At 42.7% G+C, this 16,049-nt stretch overlaps 1 protein-coding gene across 3 annotated transcripts in view; it reads left to right on the forward strand.

Moving 5' to 3' along the window:
* asic1b (acid-sensing (proton-gated) ion channel 1b) overlaps nt 1–16,049 on the forward strand; it is a 383,533-nt gene that overhangs the window by 350,926 nt on the left and 16,558 nt on the right. For all 3 annotated transcript variants that reach the window (NM_001139984.1, XM_014168200.2, XM_014168201.2), the window contains 3 exons: nt 5,360–5,510; nt 13,134–13,190; nt 13,828–13,981. In NM_001139984.1, the coding sequence (NP_001133456.1) occupies nt 5,360–5,510; nt 13,134–13,190; nt 13,828–13,981 (362 nt within the window). The remainder of the gene's footprint in view (nt 1–5,359; nt 5,511–13,133; nt 13,191–13,827; nt 13,982–16,049) is intronic.

Genomic DNA, 16,049 nt, shown 5'->3' on the forward strand with positions numbered 1-16,049 from the left:
GAGAGAGAGAGAGAGAGAGAGAGAGAGAGAGATACAGAGAGAGAGAGAGAGAGAGAGAGAGATACAGAGATACACACAGAGAGAGATACAGAGAGAGAGAGAGATACAGAGAGAGATACAGAGAGAGAAAGGAGAGAGAGATACAGAGAGAGAAAGGAGAGAGAGACATACAGACAGAGAGGAGGAGAAAGAGAGGTAGGCATCCCGTGGTCTGCAGCCACAACACCATCAGCATACATAATCCCACCGCAGCCTGATTAGACCTGTACTGAACACACACCAAAACACACACTGACACTGCCAGCATTAGAGAGAGGTTCTGTCCCAGCTTTCATTAATCTAATGCAATACAGTCACATTCAACCCTTTCATTCCAAAGCTCTCCATTAGTGTGAAACTGTTTTGGTGCAAATATATAAATGAAAGGTCTGATGCAGTCGTTTTTATCCTAATATCAAACCATTTCTAGGTAACAATTAAGTACCTGATTTTTTTCAATTAAATTGTCCAAATAGAAACAAAATAGCTTCTAAGCAAAGAGTAATTTCTCAAGGAAGAATTTTGCTCGGACTGTCTGAGTGGTCAGAGTGGGGAGGGGCAACGTGAAAACGATATGTTATTGGCAGAGGTTTGGAACTCGCTTTCTTATTGGTCTCCAACACACCAAAACAGGCAGAAATTTCAGGCGTTCTTTTAAAAAAACACTAAATGGGCATCATCATCAATTTCACAGTATTATTCCAAACTCATAGTGTGGAACTATATGTATACAGTGCATTTGGAAAGGATACGGACCCCTTGACTTTTTCTACATTTTGTTACAGTCTTATTCTAAAATTGATTAAATTATTTTAAATCTACACACAATACCCCATGATGACAAAGCGAAAACAGTTTTTTTGACATTTTTGCAAATGTATAAAAAATGTAAAACTATTATTCAGACTCTTTGCTATGAGACTCGAAATTGAGCTCAGGTGCATCCTGTTTCCATTGATCATCCTTGAGATGCTTCTACAACTTGATCGGAGTCGACCTGTGGTAAATTCAATTGATTGGACATGATTTGAAAAGGCACACACCTGTCTATATAAGGTCCCACAGTTGACGGTGCATGACAGAGCAAAAACCAAGCCATGAGGTCGAAGGAATTGTCCATAGAGCTCTGAAACAGGATGGTGAACTGAGGCACAGATCTGTGGAAGGGTACCAAAACATTTCTGCTGCATTGAAGGTCCCCAAGAACACAGTGGCCTCCATCATTCTTAAATGGAAGAAGTTTGGAACCACCAAGACTCTTCCTAGAGGTGGCCACCCGGCCAAACTGAGCAATCAGGGGAGAAGGGCCTTGGTCAGGGATGTGACCAACAAAATGATGGTCACTCTGACAGAACTCTAGAGTTCCTCTGTGGAGATGGGAGAAACTTCCAGAAGGACAACCATCTCTGCAGCACTCCACCAATTAGGCCTTTATGGTAGAGTGGCCAGACGGAAGCCATTCCTCAGTAAAAGGCACATGACAGCCTGCTTAGAGTTTGCCAAAAGGCACCTAATTGACTCTCAGACCATGAGAAACAAGATTCTCTGGTCTGATGAAACCTAGATTGAAGTCTTTGGCCTGAATGCCAAGCGTCACTTCTGGAGGAAACCTGGCACCATCCCATCGGTGAAGCATGGTGGTGGCATCATGCTGTGGGGATGTTTTTTAGCGGCAGGGACTGGGAGACCAGTCAGGATTTAGGGAAAGATTAACGGAGCAAAGTACAAAGAGATCCTTGATGAAAACCTGCTCCAGAGCGCTCAGGACCTCAGACTGGGGCAAAGGTTCACCTTCCAACAGGACAACGACCCTAAGCACACAGCCAAGACAACGCAGGAGTGGCTTCGGGACAAGTCTCTGGATGTCCTTGAGTGGCCCAGCCAGATCCTGGACTTGAACCCGATCTAACATCTCTGGAGAGACCTGAAAATAGCTGTGCAGCGACACACCCCATCCAACCTGACAGAGCTTGAGAGGATCTGCAGAGAATTATGGGTGAAACTCCCCAAATACAGGTGTGCCAAGCTTGTAGCGTCATACCCAATAATACTCGAGGCTGTAATCGCTGCCAAAGGTGCTTCAACAATGTACTGAGTAAAGGGTCTGAATACTTATGTAAATGTTAGGGAAAAAATCTAAAAACCTTTTTTTGCTTTGTCATTATGGGATATTGTGTGTAGATTGATGAGGGGAAAAACTATTTAATACATTTTAGAATAAGGTTGTAACGTAATAAAAAACGAAGAAGTCAAGGGCTCTGAAAACTTTCCGAATGCACTGTAAAACACAGGAAGATCAAGTTTTTGACTGCACGGCCTTTAAGATAAGGATTTTTTACATTGGCACTCAGCATCACTCCATCAAAAAGATATGTCCCGAGTGGCGCAGTGGTCTAAGGCACTGCATCTCAGTGCTAGAGGTGTCACTACAGACCCTGGTTCAATTCCAGGCTCTATCACAACCGTCCTTGATTGGGAGTCCCATAGGGTGGTGCACAATTGGCCCAGTGTTGTTAGGGTTTGGCTGGGGTAGGTGGTCATTGCAAATAAGATTTTGGTCTTAACGGTCTTTCCTGGTTAAATGAAATATTTTTTTTATATATATTTCAGGATGTTGTGTATCCCTGGAAATAATCAAACTTCATGTAAACATTATCGTTTTGAAAACATACCATGTCCAAACAAAGTGGTCTCTTGGCACAATTTTCCCTGGGCATGGGGTGAGTTGAGCCATGGGATTAAGCCGTCTACAGATTTCTGCACTGAATGAAATATTTCCACAACCTTTATTTCCCAAACACAATTCAATACAATCACAACCACTTTTTGTCCTTTAATCATTATAAGCATCTTTTAACACAGGTTTAACGGCTAACAACCAATTTGTACTTTTTTTAAACAATATCCCACTTCAATTTGCCCAATTTGCCATTGGCTCAATCTTTGGCTCAATTTACACCATGGCCATTGGCTCAATTTCTAACATTTTGACTATGTTAGCCCACAGAACTACAAGGATGCACTTCCATGCTAGATGTAGGACTTCATATTGAAAATGATAGAGACCTGATGTATAGAACAATCTTAAAATGATCTACTTTGGTTTAGATACCAGCATCGTGAAACCTCTAACACAATAAATTCATTTGACTTGGTGAAAGTCTGTTTTTTTGGACCTAACTTGATTTTTCCATGTGGTTTCTTCTTCACAGACTCCATGACATTATGACCTCTTCCTAAATATTTGGTAAAATTATACATATTGTAACAAGGCTGGCTCAACTTACCCTTTTTGCTAAATTTACCCCACTATCCCCTACTCTACTTCTAATGAAGATAATTCAGAGAGCTCTCCTCGGCTCTCTTTCTCTGTCTTTCCTCACGCTCTCTCTCTCCTACTTACTCACACATACAAACACACACACACGCACATGCACACACACACACACACACACACACACACACACACACACACACACACACACACACACACACACACACACACACACACACACACACACACACACACACACACACACACACACACACACACACACACACACACACACACGCGTACAGACTCATAGGCTAAAGCCTATAAAACATTTATACTCACTTCAGCCTCAGCGAATTAGCCAGTAGCTTTCAATTGGAGGAACTCTGGTTGAAAACTAAACAACACAGCCATTTGTTTCTCTTTTTACTGAGATGGCGGTTTCCATTAAAAAGCCTAAAGCCTTTCACAGACAGTTGCAAATGCACAAAGACTCACGGAATCAAGCCTCCACAAATGCTTTCCAAAGGTACAATGAATGTAGGTGGCTTGTATGGCTGGTTGTGTAGTGAATAGGGAACCACCAAGCATGGTGAAATCATTATTCAGACGGCTGGATCTTCACACAGGTATGAAACAGATGATGAGTTGGACAAACCCAGAGAAAACTAGTTTTGTATCCCAAATGGCACCCCATTCCCTACAACCTATGGGCCCTGGTCAAAAGTAGTACACTAAATAGGGAATAGGGCCCTGGTCAAAAGTAGTGCACTATATAGGGAATAGGGTGTCATGTGAGACACTGTGTGTTGCTCAGCCCATTGGGACCAGCACTGTTTAATTTCAATCTATTTTATTCTGCCTTCGCACCACTATGAATCCTCCCATCTGAAACACCAAATAGAGAAATCATTATCGTTTTCTAATTCGATTTTGGGGAGGAGATGGGACAGAATGAGTGTGCGTGAACATGTACTGGTACACTCAGTAATCCCCACTCTGACCCATATGGTATAAGGATCTATGTGTTTAGTTAATGTGTTGGTACTTACATCATCACACATCCAATTTGTAAGTCGCTCTGGATAAGAGCGTCTGCTAAATGACTTAAATGTAAATGTAAATACACACAGACAGACATACACAAATTCACACACGTAACAGTATAGCTTCCTTCCCTCTCCTCGCCCCTACCTGGGTTCCAACCACACATCGACAACAGCCACCCTCGAAGCATCGTTACCCATCGCGCCACAAAAGCCACAGCCCTTGCAGAGGAAGGGGAACAACTACTTCAGGTCTCAGAGCAAGTGACGTCACCAATTTAAACGCTATTAGCGCGCACCACCGCTAACTAGATAGCCATTTCACACCGGTTACACACACACACACACAGAGAGAGAGAGAGAGACACACATATATACACACACACACACACACACACACAGAGAGACACAGACACACACACACACACACACACACACACACACACACACACACACACACACACACACACACACACACACACACACACACACACACATATACACACACACACACACACACAAACACATACAGCGGCCTCGGCCTCGCTAACTCACACACAGCCAGTGTGTCTAACTCCAGCCCTGCAAGGAGAGATACAGGGTCGTGCAGGCTTTTGTTCATGCCCAGCGCTAACCTGATTGAACTTATTGTGATTAGTAGAAAAGTAGAATGAGGTAATGTTAGTGATGGACTGTAACAAAAGCCTGCACTGCAACTACCCAGGACTTTAGGCCTAAAACAACAGAAAATGTTTATTTTATTTTTCTACAACATTGTTCATCGAGTTCCCAGAGATGTCTGTCTCTCCTCTATAGCAGTATATGTGCAGAATGTGTCCTTCCATCTCTCTGTCTCCTCTTTAACTAACGTTCCTTTCTCCCCCATTGACTCAGACTTCTCTCTCTCTCTCTCTCTCTCTCTCTCTCTCTCTCTCTCTCTCTCTCTCTCTCTCTCTCTCTCTCTCTCTCTCTCTCCCCCCTCCCTCCCTCCCGCCTGTAGCTGACGTACCTGCCTCCCCCATGGGGTGATTGCAAGTCCACTCCCATGGACTCTGACTTCTTCAGCTCCTACAGCCTCACGGCCTGCCGTATCGACTGTGAGACACGTTACCTGGTGGAGAACTGTAACTGCCGCATGGTACACATGCCTGGTAGGAGCCTCTCTCTCTCTCTCTCCATTTCAACTTCAATGTAAGAGGTTTTATTGGCACGGGAAACATATGTTTTTAAAGGCATTTCAAATGTCATATTATGTCTATAAACAGTGTTGTAATGATGTGCAAATAGTTAACGTACAAAAGGGAAAATAAATTAACATAAATATGGGCTGTATTTACAATGGTGTTTGTTCTTCACTGGTTGCCCTTTTCTTGTCACAAATCTTGCTGCTGTGATGGCACACTGTGGTATTTCACCCAATAGATATGGAAGTTTATCAAAATTGGGTTTATTTTCTAATTCTTTGTGGGTCTGTGTAATCTGAGGGAAATATGTGTCTCTAATATGGTCATACATTTGGCAGGAGGTTAGGAAGTGCAGCTCAGTTTCCACCTCATTTTTGTGGGCAGTGTGCACATAGCCTGTCTTCACTTCTCTGCCTACGACGTCCTTTCTCAATAGCAAGGCTATGCTCACTATGTGTCTGTACATAGTCAAAGCTTCTCTCTCTCTCTCTCTCTCTCATTTACACATACACACACAATACCTGTAGAATTACAACTGGTACACAAGCCTCAGCCAAGTCCTGGCTCAGTGGAGTTTTCCAAAAAAGCTCAACATGGGGGGCAGGTTGCCATACACAAGGTTGCTGGTTCGAATCCCACCCCAAACACTAACTATAAACTTCACCAATCACATTTCTTGCCTAATCTTAATTTGATTTCTGTCATTGAGGCAAAGGCCCCTAGAAAAAGATAGAATGTAGGAACATTTCCCCCTGCCAAGTGCTGAGTCAACATCTCTGTCACAGACACTATAGGGAACCATGATTCAGTCATCCTCTCTGTTACTGACTCTATAGGGAACCATGACTCAGTCATCCTCTCTGTCACAGACACTATAGGGAACCATGACTCAGTCATCCTCTCTGTCACAGACACTATAGGGAACCATGACTCAGTCATCCTCTCTGTCACAGACACTATAGGGAACCATGACTCAGTCATCCTCTCTGTCACAGACACTATAGGGAACCATGACTCAGTCATCCTCTCTGTTACTGACTCTATAGGGAACCATGACTCAGTCATCCTCTCTGTTACTGACTCTATAGGGAACCATGACTCAGTCATCCTCTCTGTTACTGACTCTATAGGGAACCATGACTCAGTCATCCTCTCTGTTACTGACTCTATAGGGAACCATGACTCAGTCATCCTCTCTGTCACAGACACTATAGGGAACCATGACTCAGTCATCCTCTCTGTTACTGACTCTATAGGGAACCATGACTCAGTCATCCTCTCTGTCACAGACACTATAGGGAACCATGACTCAGTCATCCTCTCTGTTACTGACTCTATAGGGAACCATGACTCAGTCATCCTCTCTGTTACTGACTCTATAGGGAACCATGACTCAGTCATCCTCTCTGTCACAGACACTATAGGGAACCATGACTCAGTCATCCTCTCTGTCACAGACACTATAGGGAACCATGACTCAGTCATCCTCTCTGTTACTGACTCTATAGGGAACCATGACTCAGTCATCCTCTCTGTTACTGACACTATAGGGAACCATGACTCAGTCATCCTCTCTGTTACTGACACTATAGGGAACCATGACTCAGTCATCCTCTCTGTTACTGACTCTATAGGGAACCATGACTCAGTCATCCTCTCTGTCACAGACACTATAGGGAACCATGACTCAGTCATCCTCTCTGTCACAGACACTATAGGGAACCATGACTCAGTCATCCTCTCTGTCACAGACACTATAGGGAACCATGACTCAGTCATCCTCTCTGTCACTGACTCTATAGGGAACCATGACTCAGAGTCACAAACAAAACTGTTAAAAACATGTGTCGTCACACTGCTATGGTTCAGTAGATTTAGTTGACATTGCTGTAGTGAAGTTTTTATCTCTGTTCGTCTAATGTGATGTATTGTGTATCTTAGAGACGGGGGTGACTGGGTGAAGATGAGAAAGATACAGAAAGACACAAAAGAAAAGCTTATATTTATTCTCTTTATTATCTTTGTTCTATTTATTATCTTTGTTATATGTCTTATATTTATTATCTGTGATCTATTAAAGCAATAAGGCCTGAGGGCATATGGTAATATATCACGGCGCTAAGGGCAGTTCATACGCACAACGCAACGCAGATGTAACGACTCTCGTCGGAATGAGTGGACCAAAGCGCAGCGTGGAAAGTGTTCATGATTTTTATTGATCAGAAAACACTCGAACAATGTAACAAAACAAAAAGCCAACAGTTCTGTCAGATAACAGAATAGTAAACAGAAAATAACCTCCCACAAAACTCAGGTGGAAAACAGGCTCCCTAAGTATGATTCCCAATCAGAGACAACGATTGACAGCTGCCTCTGATTGGGAACCACACTCGGCTCAAAAACAAAGAAATAGAAAACATAGATATTCCCACCCGAGTCACACCCTGACCTAACCAAACATAGAGAATAAATAAGATCTCTAAGGTCAGGGCGTGACAACAGAGTGCCTGGATACAGCCCTTAGCCGTGGTTTATTTTGCTATATACCACAAACCCCCGAAGTTACAAATGTAATTAGAACAGACAAAACAAATGTTTTGTCATACCCGTGGTATATGGTCTGATATTTCAGCCAATCAGCATTCAGGGCTTGAACCACCCAATTATAAAATGGGTAGTAGTGAACTACATTGGTTGTGCTGGATTTGTCAGAACAATTGCTATGCCAATGTTTGTCACCCTAATCAGTGTCAAGGACAGATAAACAATATAATATCTGTTCCACTTATTTTTGGATTAGATCTAAATGTCAAATCTAGCTTTTATTAGCCTTTATTCTAAATTGTTTCCATAACCAACACCTGTAATTGGTGCTTGTTAGAAATAGCAGTAGCAGTGTCTCTCAGTAGTTCTTCTGTGTGCTATGAAAACACGTGTCCCCAGAGTATCAGTAATCTGCACAGTGAAGCGCCCTCCTCCACTGTGTCCCAAGTGGCACTCTATTCCCTATATAGGTCAGAAGTTTTGACTAGGTTTCTGGTCAGAAGAAATGCACCCTCTGGGAAATAAGCGGTGCATTAGGGACACTACCATCCTCTGTAGCTTCTGTCATGATCTCATTCATTAACCCTCATCACTCCAGACCTGCATTTCACTGGAACAGTGCGACAGGGATGTAAATAACAATATTTACTGAATGTCAACAGTGCGACAGGGATGTAAATAACAATATTTACTGAATGTCAACAGTGCGACAGGGATGTAAATAACAATATTTACTGAATGTCAACAGTGCGACAGGGATGTAAATAACAATATTTACTGAATGTCAACAGTGTGTCAGGGATGTAAATAACAATATTTACTGAATGTCAACAGTGCGACAGGGATGTAAATAACAATATTTACTGAATGTCAACAGTGCGGCAGGGATGTAAATAACAATATTTACTGAATGTCAACAGTGCGGCAGGGATGTGAATAACTGTAATTATAGGACAGGAGGGAGCTAATTCCCTGTATCTCGGACATCAGGCTGCTGTATTTTCTTTAACTGTGTTCTCACTAATAGAAGAGGTTGTCCAATCTAGAGAACATGAAAGGACACCAGTGTTAATGAAATCAATCATTAAATGAGGAGATTAGATCAACATGAGGAGTACTCCAGGAAGATAAGACCGATGACATCAGTCATTAAATGAGGAGATTAGATCAACATGAGGAGTACTCCAGGAAGATAAGACCGATGACATCAGTCATTAAATGAGGACATTAGATCAACATGAGGAGTACTCCAGGAAGATAAGACCGATGACATCAGTCATTAAATGAGGACATTAGATCAACATGAGGAGTACTCCAGGAAGATAAGACCGATGACATCAGTCATTAAATGAGGACATTAGATCAACATGAGGAGTACTCCAGGCAGATAAGACCGATGACATCAGTCATTAAATGAGGAGATTAGATCAACATGAGGAGTACTCCAGGAAGATAAGACCGATGACATCAGTCATTAAATGAGGACATTAGATCAACATGAGGAGTACTCCAGGAAGATAAGACCGATGACATCAGTCATTAAATGAGGACATTAGATCAACATGAGGAGTACTCCAGGCAGATAAGACCGATGACATCAGTCATTAAATGAGGACATTAGATCAACATGAGGAGTACTCCAGGAAGATAAGACCGATGACATCAGTCATTAAATGAGGACATTAGATCAACATGAGGAGTACTCCAGGAAGATAAGACCGATGACATCAGTCATTAAATGAGGACATTAGATCAACATGAGGAGTACTCCAGGCAGATAAGACCGATGACATCAGTCATTAAATGAGGACATTAGATCAACATGAGGAGTACTCCAGGAAGATAAGACCGATGACATCAGTCATTAAATGAGGACATTAGATCAACATGAGGAGTACTCCAGGAAGATAAGACCGATGACATCAGTCATTAAATGAGGACATTAGATCAACATGAGGAGTACTCCAGGCAGATAAGACCGATGACATCAGTCATTAAATGAGGACATTAGATCAACATGAGGAGTACTCCAGGAAGATAAGACCGATGACATCAGTCATTAAATGAGGACATTAGATCAACATGAGGAGTACTCCAGGAAGATAAGACCGATGACATCAGTCATTAAATGAGGACATTAGATCAACATGAGGAGTACTCCAGGAAGATAAGACCGATGACATCAGTCATTAAATGAGGACATTAGATCAACATGAGGAGTACTCCAGGAAGATAAGACCGATGACATCAGTCATTAAATGAGGACATTAGATCAACATGAGGAGTACTCCAGGAAGATAAGACCGATGACATCAGTCATTAAATGAGGACATTAGATCAACATGAGGAGTACTCCAGGAAGATAAGACCGATGACATCAGTCATTAAATGAGGACATTAGATCAACATGAGGAGTACTCCAGGCAGATAAGACCGATGACATCAGTCATTAAATGAGGACATTAGATCAACATGAGGAGTACTCCAGGCAGATAAGACCGATGACATCAGTCATTAAATGAGGACATTAGATCAACATGAGGAGTACTCCAGGAAGATAAGACCGATGACATCAGTCATTAAATGAGGACATTAGATCAACATGAGGAGTACTCCAGGAAGATAAGACCGATGACATCAGTCATTAAATGAGGACATTAGATCAACATGAGGAGTACTCCAGGCAGATAAGACCGATGACATCAGTCATTAAATGAGGACATTAGATCAACATGAGGAGTACTCCAGGAAGATAAGACCGATGACATCAGTCATTAAATGAGGACATTAGATCAACATGAGGAGTACTCCAGGAAGATAAGACCGATGACATCAGTCATTAAATGAGGACATTAGATCAACATGAGGAGTACTCCAGGCAGATAAGACCGATGACATCAGTCATTAAATGAGGACATTAGATCAACATGAGGAGTACTCCAGGAAGATAAGACCGATGACATCAGTCATTAAATGAGGACATTAGATCAACATGAGGAGTACTCCAGGCAGATAAGACCGATGACATCAGTCATTAAATGAGGACATTAGATCAACATGAGGAGTACTCCAGGAAGATAAGACCGATGACATCAGTCATTAAATGAGGACATTAGATCAACATGAGGAGTACTCCAGGAAGATAAGACCGATGACATCAGTCATTAAATGAGGACATTAGATCAACATGAGGAGTACTCCAGGCAGATAAGACCGATGACATCAGTCATTAAATGAGGACATTAGATCAACATGAGGAGTACTCCAGGAAGATAAGACCGATGACATCAGTCATTAAATGAGGACATTAGATCAACATGAGGAGTACTCCAGGCAGATAAGACCGATGACATCAGTCATTAAATGAGGACATTAGATCAACATGAGGAGTACTCCAGGAAGATAAGACCGATGACATCAGTCATTAAATGAGGACATTAGATCAACATGAGGAGTACTCCAGGCAGATAAGACCGATGACATCAGTCATTAAATGAGGACATTAGATCAACATGAGGAGTACTCCAGGAAGATAAGACCGATGACATCAGTCATTAAATGAGGACATTAGATCAACATGAGGAGTACTCCAGGAAGATAAGACCGATGACATCAGTCATTAAATGAGGACATTAGATCAACATGAGGAGTACTCCAGGCAGATAAGACCGATGACATCAGTCATTAAATGAGGACATTAGATCAACATGAGGAGTACTCCAGGAAGATAAGACCGATGACATCAGTCATTAAATGAGGACATTAGATCAACATGAGGAGTACTCCAGGAAGATAAGACCGATGACATCAGTCATTAAATGAGGACATTAGATCAACATGAGGAGTACTCCAGGAAGATAAGACCGATGACATCAGTCATTAAATGAGGACATTAGATCAACATGAGGAGTACTCCAGGAAGATAAGACCGATGACATCAGTCATTAAATGAGGACATTAGATCAACATGAGGAGTACTCCAGGAAGATAAGACCGATGACATCAGTCATTAAATGAGGACATTAGATCAACATGAGGAGTACTCCAGGAAGATAAGACCGATGACATCAGTCATTAAATGAGGACATTAGATCAACATGAGGAGTACTCCAGGCAGATAAGACCGATGACATCAGTCATTAAATGAGGACATTAGATCAACATGAGGAGTACTCCAGGAAGATAAGACCGATGACATCAGTCATTAAATGAGGACATTAGATCAACATGAGGAGTACTCCAGGAAGATAAGACCGATGACATCAGTCATTAAATGAGGACATTAGATCAACATGAGGAGTACTCCAGGAAGATAAGACCGATGACATCAGTCATTAAATGAGGACATTAGATCAACATGAGGAGTACTCCAGGAAGATAAGACCGATGACATCAGTCATTAAATGAGGACATTAGATCAACATGAGGAGTACTCCAGGAAGATAAGACCGATGACATCAGTCATTAAATGAGGACATTAGATCAACATGAGGAGTACTCCAGGAAGATAAGACCGATGACATCAGTCATTAAATGAGGACATTAGATCAACATGAGGAGTACTCCAGGAAGATAAGACCGATGACATCAGTCATTAAATGAGGACATTAGATCAACATGAGGAGTACTCCAGGAAGATAAGACCGATGACATCAGTCATTAAATGAGGACAGATCAACATGAGGAGTACTCCAGGCAGATAGGGCTCCCGAGTGGCGCAGTGGTCTAAGACACTGCATCTCAGTGCAAGAGGTGTCACTGCAGCCCCTGGTTTAAATCCAGGCTGTTTCACATCCGGCTATGATTGGGAGTCCCATAGGGCGACGCACAATTGGCCCAGCATCGTCTGTGTTTGGCCGGGGTAGGCCGTCATTGTAAATAAGAATTTTTTCTTAATTGACTTGCCTAGTTAAATAAAGGTTAAATAATATATTTTTTTTTACATAAGACGAGAGAACGAGGAGTTGTAATGACAGAGATGTCCCCTCTTCATCCTCTTCCTCATCCAGGACGTTGTGTTCTGTCTCTCTGTCATGTTTTCCTCAGGAGATGCCCCATACTGTACCCCAGAGCAGTACAAGGAGTGTGCCGACCCTGCCTTGGGTAAGTACAACCTCCTATCTCTGTCCGTTCACGAAGCCAGGTCCATACAGAAATGGTTTGTCTAGATCAGTGTGGAAGTACTTGACTGGCCTCCACAGAGCACTGACCTCAACCCCATTGAACGCCGACTGCGAGCCAGGCTTAATCGACCAACATCAGTGCCCGACCTCACTAATGCTCTTGTTAATGGAAGCAAGTCCCCGCAGCAATGTTACAAAATCTAGTGGAAAGCCTTCCCAGAAGAGTGGAGGCTGTTATTGCAGCAAAGGGAGCACCAACTCCATATTAATGCCCATGATTTTAGAATGAGATGTTCAACGAGCAGGTGTCCACATACTTTTGGTCATGTAGTCTCTCTCTCCATCCCTCCCTCTCACTGGGCACAGATGTCAGTTCAACATTTAGTTTTGATTTACGTTTGGTTGAGTTGTCCACTAATGTGAATTCAACGTGAAATCAACCAAATCCAATCAGTTTTCCGTGTTGATTCATGTGGAAACGTGGTTGAAAATGATGTGGAAACAATGTTGATTCAACCAGTTTTTGCTGAGTGGATTGTCTGTTTCTCACGCCCCACAACGTGCTGTAGTGCACTACATATAAAGGACACTGAACCCCTTGTTGTGTCCCCTTATAGACTTCCTGGTGGAGAGAGATAATGACTACTGCGTGTGTGATACACCCTGCAACATGACGCGCTTTGGAAAGGAGATGTCCTTCGTCAAGATTCCCAGTAAGGCCTCAGCCAAGTACCTGGCCAAGAAGTACAACAAGACTGAGCAATACATTGCGTAAGTTTACTTCTCTGCTCCTTATCTATCTGTCAGGTGTGGAAGTTAACCTGTCTGTTCCTTATCTATCTGTCAGGTGTGGAAGTGTACCTGTCTGCTCCTTATCTATCTGTCAGGTGTGGAAGTGTACCTGTCTGCTCCTTATCTATCTGTCAGGTGTGGAAATGTACCTGTCTGTTCCTTATCTATCTGTCAGGTGTGGAAATGTACCTGTCTGCTCCTTATCTATCTGTCAGGTGTGGAAGTGTACCTGTCTGCTCCTTATCTATCTGTCAGGTGTGGAAGTGTACCTGTCTGCTCCTTATCTATCTGTCAGGTGTGTAAATGTACCTGTCTGTTCCTTATCTATCTGTCAGGTGTGGAAGTGTACCTGTCTGTTCCTTATCTATCTGTCAGGTGTGGAAATGTACCTGTCTGTTCCTTATCTATCTGTCAGGTGTGGAAATGTACTTGTCTGCTCCTTATCTATCTGTCAGGTGTGGAAATGTACCTGTCTGCTCCTTATCTATCTGTCAGGTGTGGAAATGTACCTGTCTGCTCCTTATCTATCTGTCAGGTGTGGAAATGTACCTGTCTGCTCCTTATCTATCTGTCAGGTGTGGAAGTGTACCTGTCTGTTCCTTATCTATCTGTCAGGTGTGGAAGTTTACCTGTCTGTTCCTTATCTATCTGTCAGGTGTGGAAGTTTACCTGTCTGTTCCTTATCTATCTGTCAGGTGTGGAAGTGTACCTGTCTGTTCCTTATCTATCTGTCAGGTGTGGAAGTGTACCTGTCTGCTCCTTATCTATCTGTCAGGTGTGGAAATGTACCTGTCTGTTCCTTATCTATCTGTCAGGTGTGGAAATGTACCTGTCTGCTCCTTATCTATCTGTCAGGTGTGGAAATGTACCTGTCTGCTCCTTATCTATCTGTCAGGTGTGGAAATGTACCTGTCTGCTCCTTATCTATCTGTCAGGTGTGGAAGTGTACCTGTCGCTCCTTATCTATCTGTCAGGTGTGGAAGTTTACCTGTCTGTTCCTTATCTATCTGTCAGGTGTGGAAGTTTACCTGCCTGCTCCTTATCTATCTGTCAGGTGTGGAAGTGTACCTGTCTGCTCCTTATCTATCTGTCAGGTGTGGAAATGTACCTGTCTGTTCCTTATCTATCTGTCAGGTGTGGAAGTGTACCTGTCTGTTCCTTATCTATCTGTCAGGTGTGGAAATGTACCTGTCTGCTCCTTATCTATCTGTCAGGTGTGGAAATGTACCTGTCTGCTCCTTATCTATCTGTCAGGTGTGGAAGTGTACCTGTCTACTCCTTATCTATCTGTCAGGTGTGGAAATGTACCTGTCTGTTCCTTATCTATCTGTCAGGTGTGGAAGTGTACCTGTCTGCTCCTTATCTATCTGTCAGGTGTGGAAGTGTACCTGTCTGTTCCTTATCTATCTGTCAGGTGTGGAAGTGTACCTGTCTGTTCCTTATCTATCTGTCAGGTGTGGAAGTTTACCTGTCTGTTCCTTATCTATCTGTCAGGTGTGGAAGTGTACCTGTCTGTTCCTTATCTATCTGTCAGGTGTGGAAGTTTACCTGTCTGTTCCTTATCTATCTGTCAGGTGTGGAAGTGTAAATAAACCACAATATGATGAATTATATCCCCCTGAAAGTGGGTTTAAAAATACCTCTAGTGCGCGCTGTAAATAGTTTTCTTGTGTAAAGTTGTATTGATAATGATCATGACAGTCAAACAGCTTAACTACGTCAAACAGACAAAATAGCAAATCCATTACAGTTAGTCAGTTACCTCAGACAAATTCATCATCGACATGATCTAACTTCTCCGTGGATAGAAAATGGATCCTTCTCTTCCTCCAGTCTGTTTAGAGATCAGATTGCAATGAATTTGCATGAATATGTCTTGAGAGAGAGAGGTCTAGTGTGTGTGTGTGTGTGTGTGTGTGTGTGTGTGTGTGTGTGTGTGTGTGTGCGTGCGTGCGTGCGTGCGTGCGTGCGTGCGTGCGTACACGTGTGTTTCTGATCAGTGAGTATCTGTGAGGATTGTTCACCGGTGTGTGTGTGACCGGCTGCA

The sequence above is a fragment of the Salmo salar genome, chromosome ssa22 (assembly GCF_905237065.1).
Source record: "Salmo salar chromosome ssa22, Ssal_v3.1, whole genome shotgun sequence".
NCBI lineage: Eukaryota > Metazoa > Chordata > Actinopteri > Salmoniformes > Salmonidae > Salmo > Salmo salar.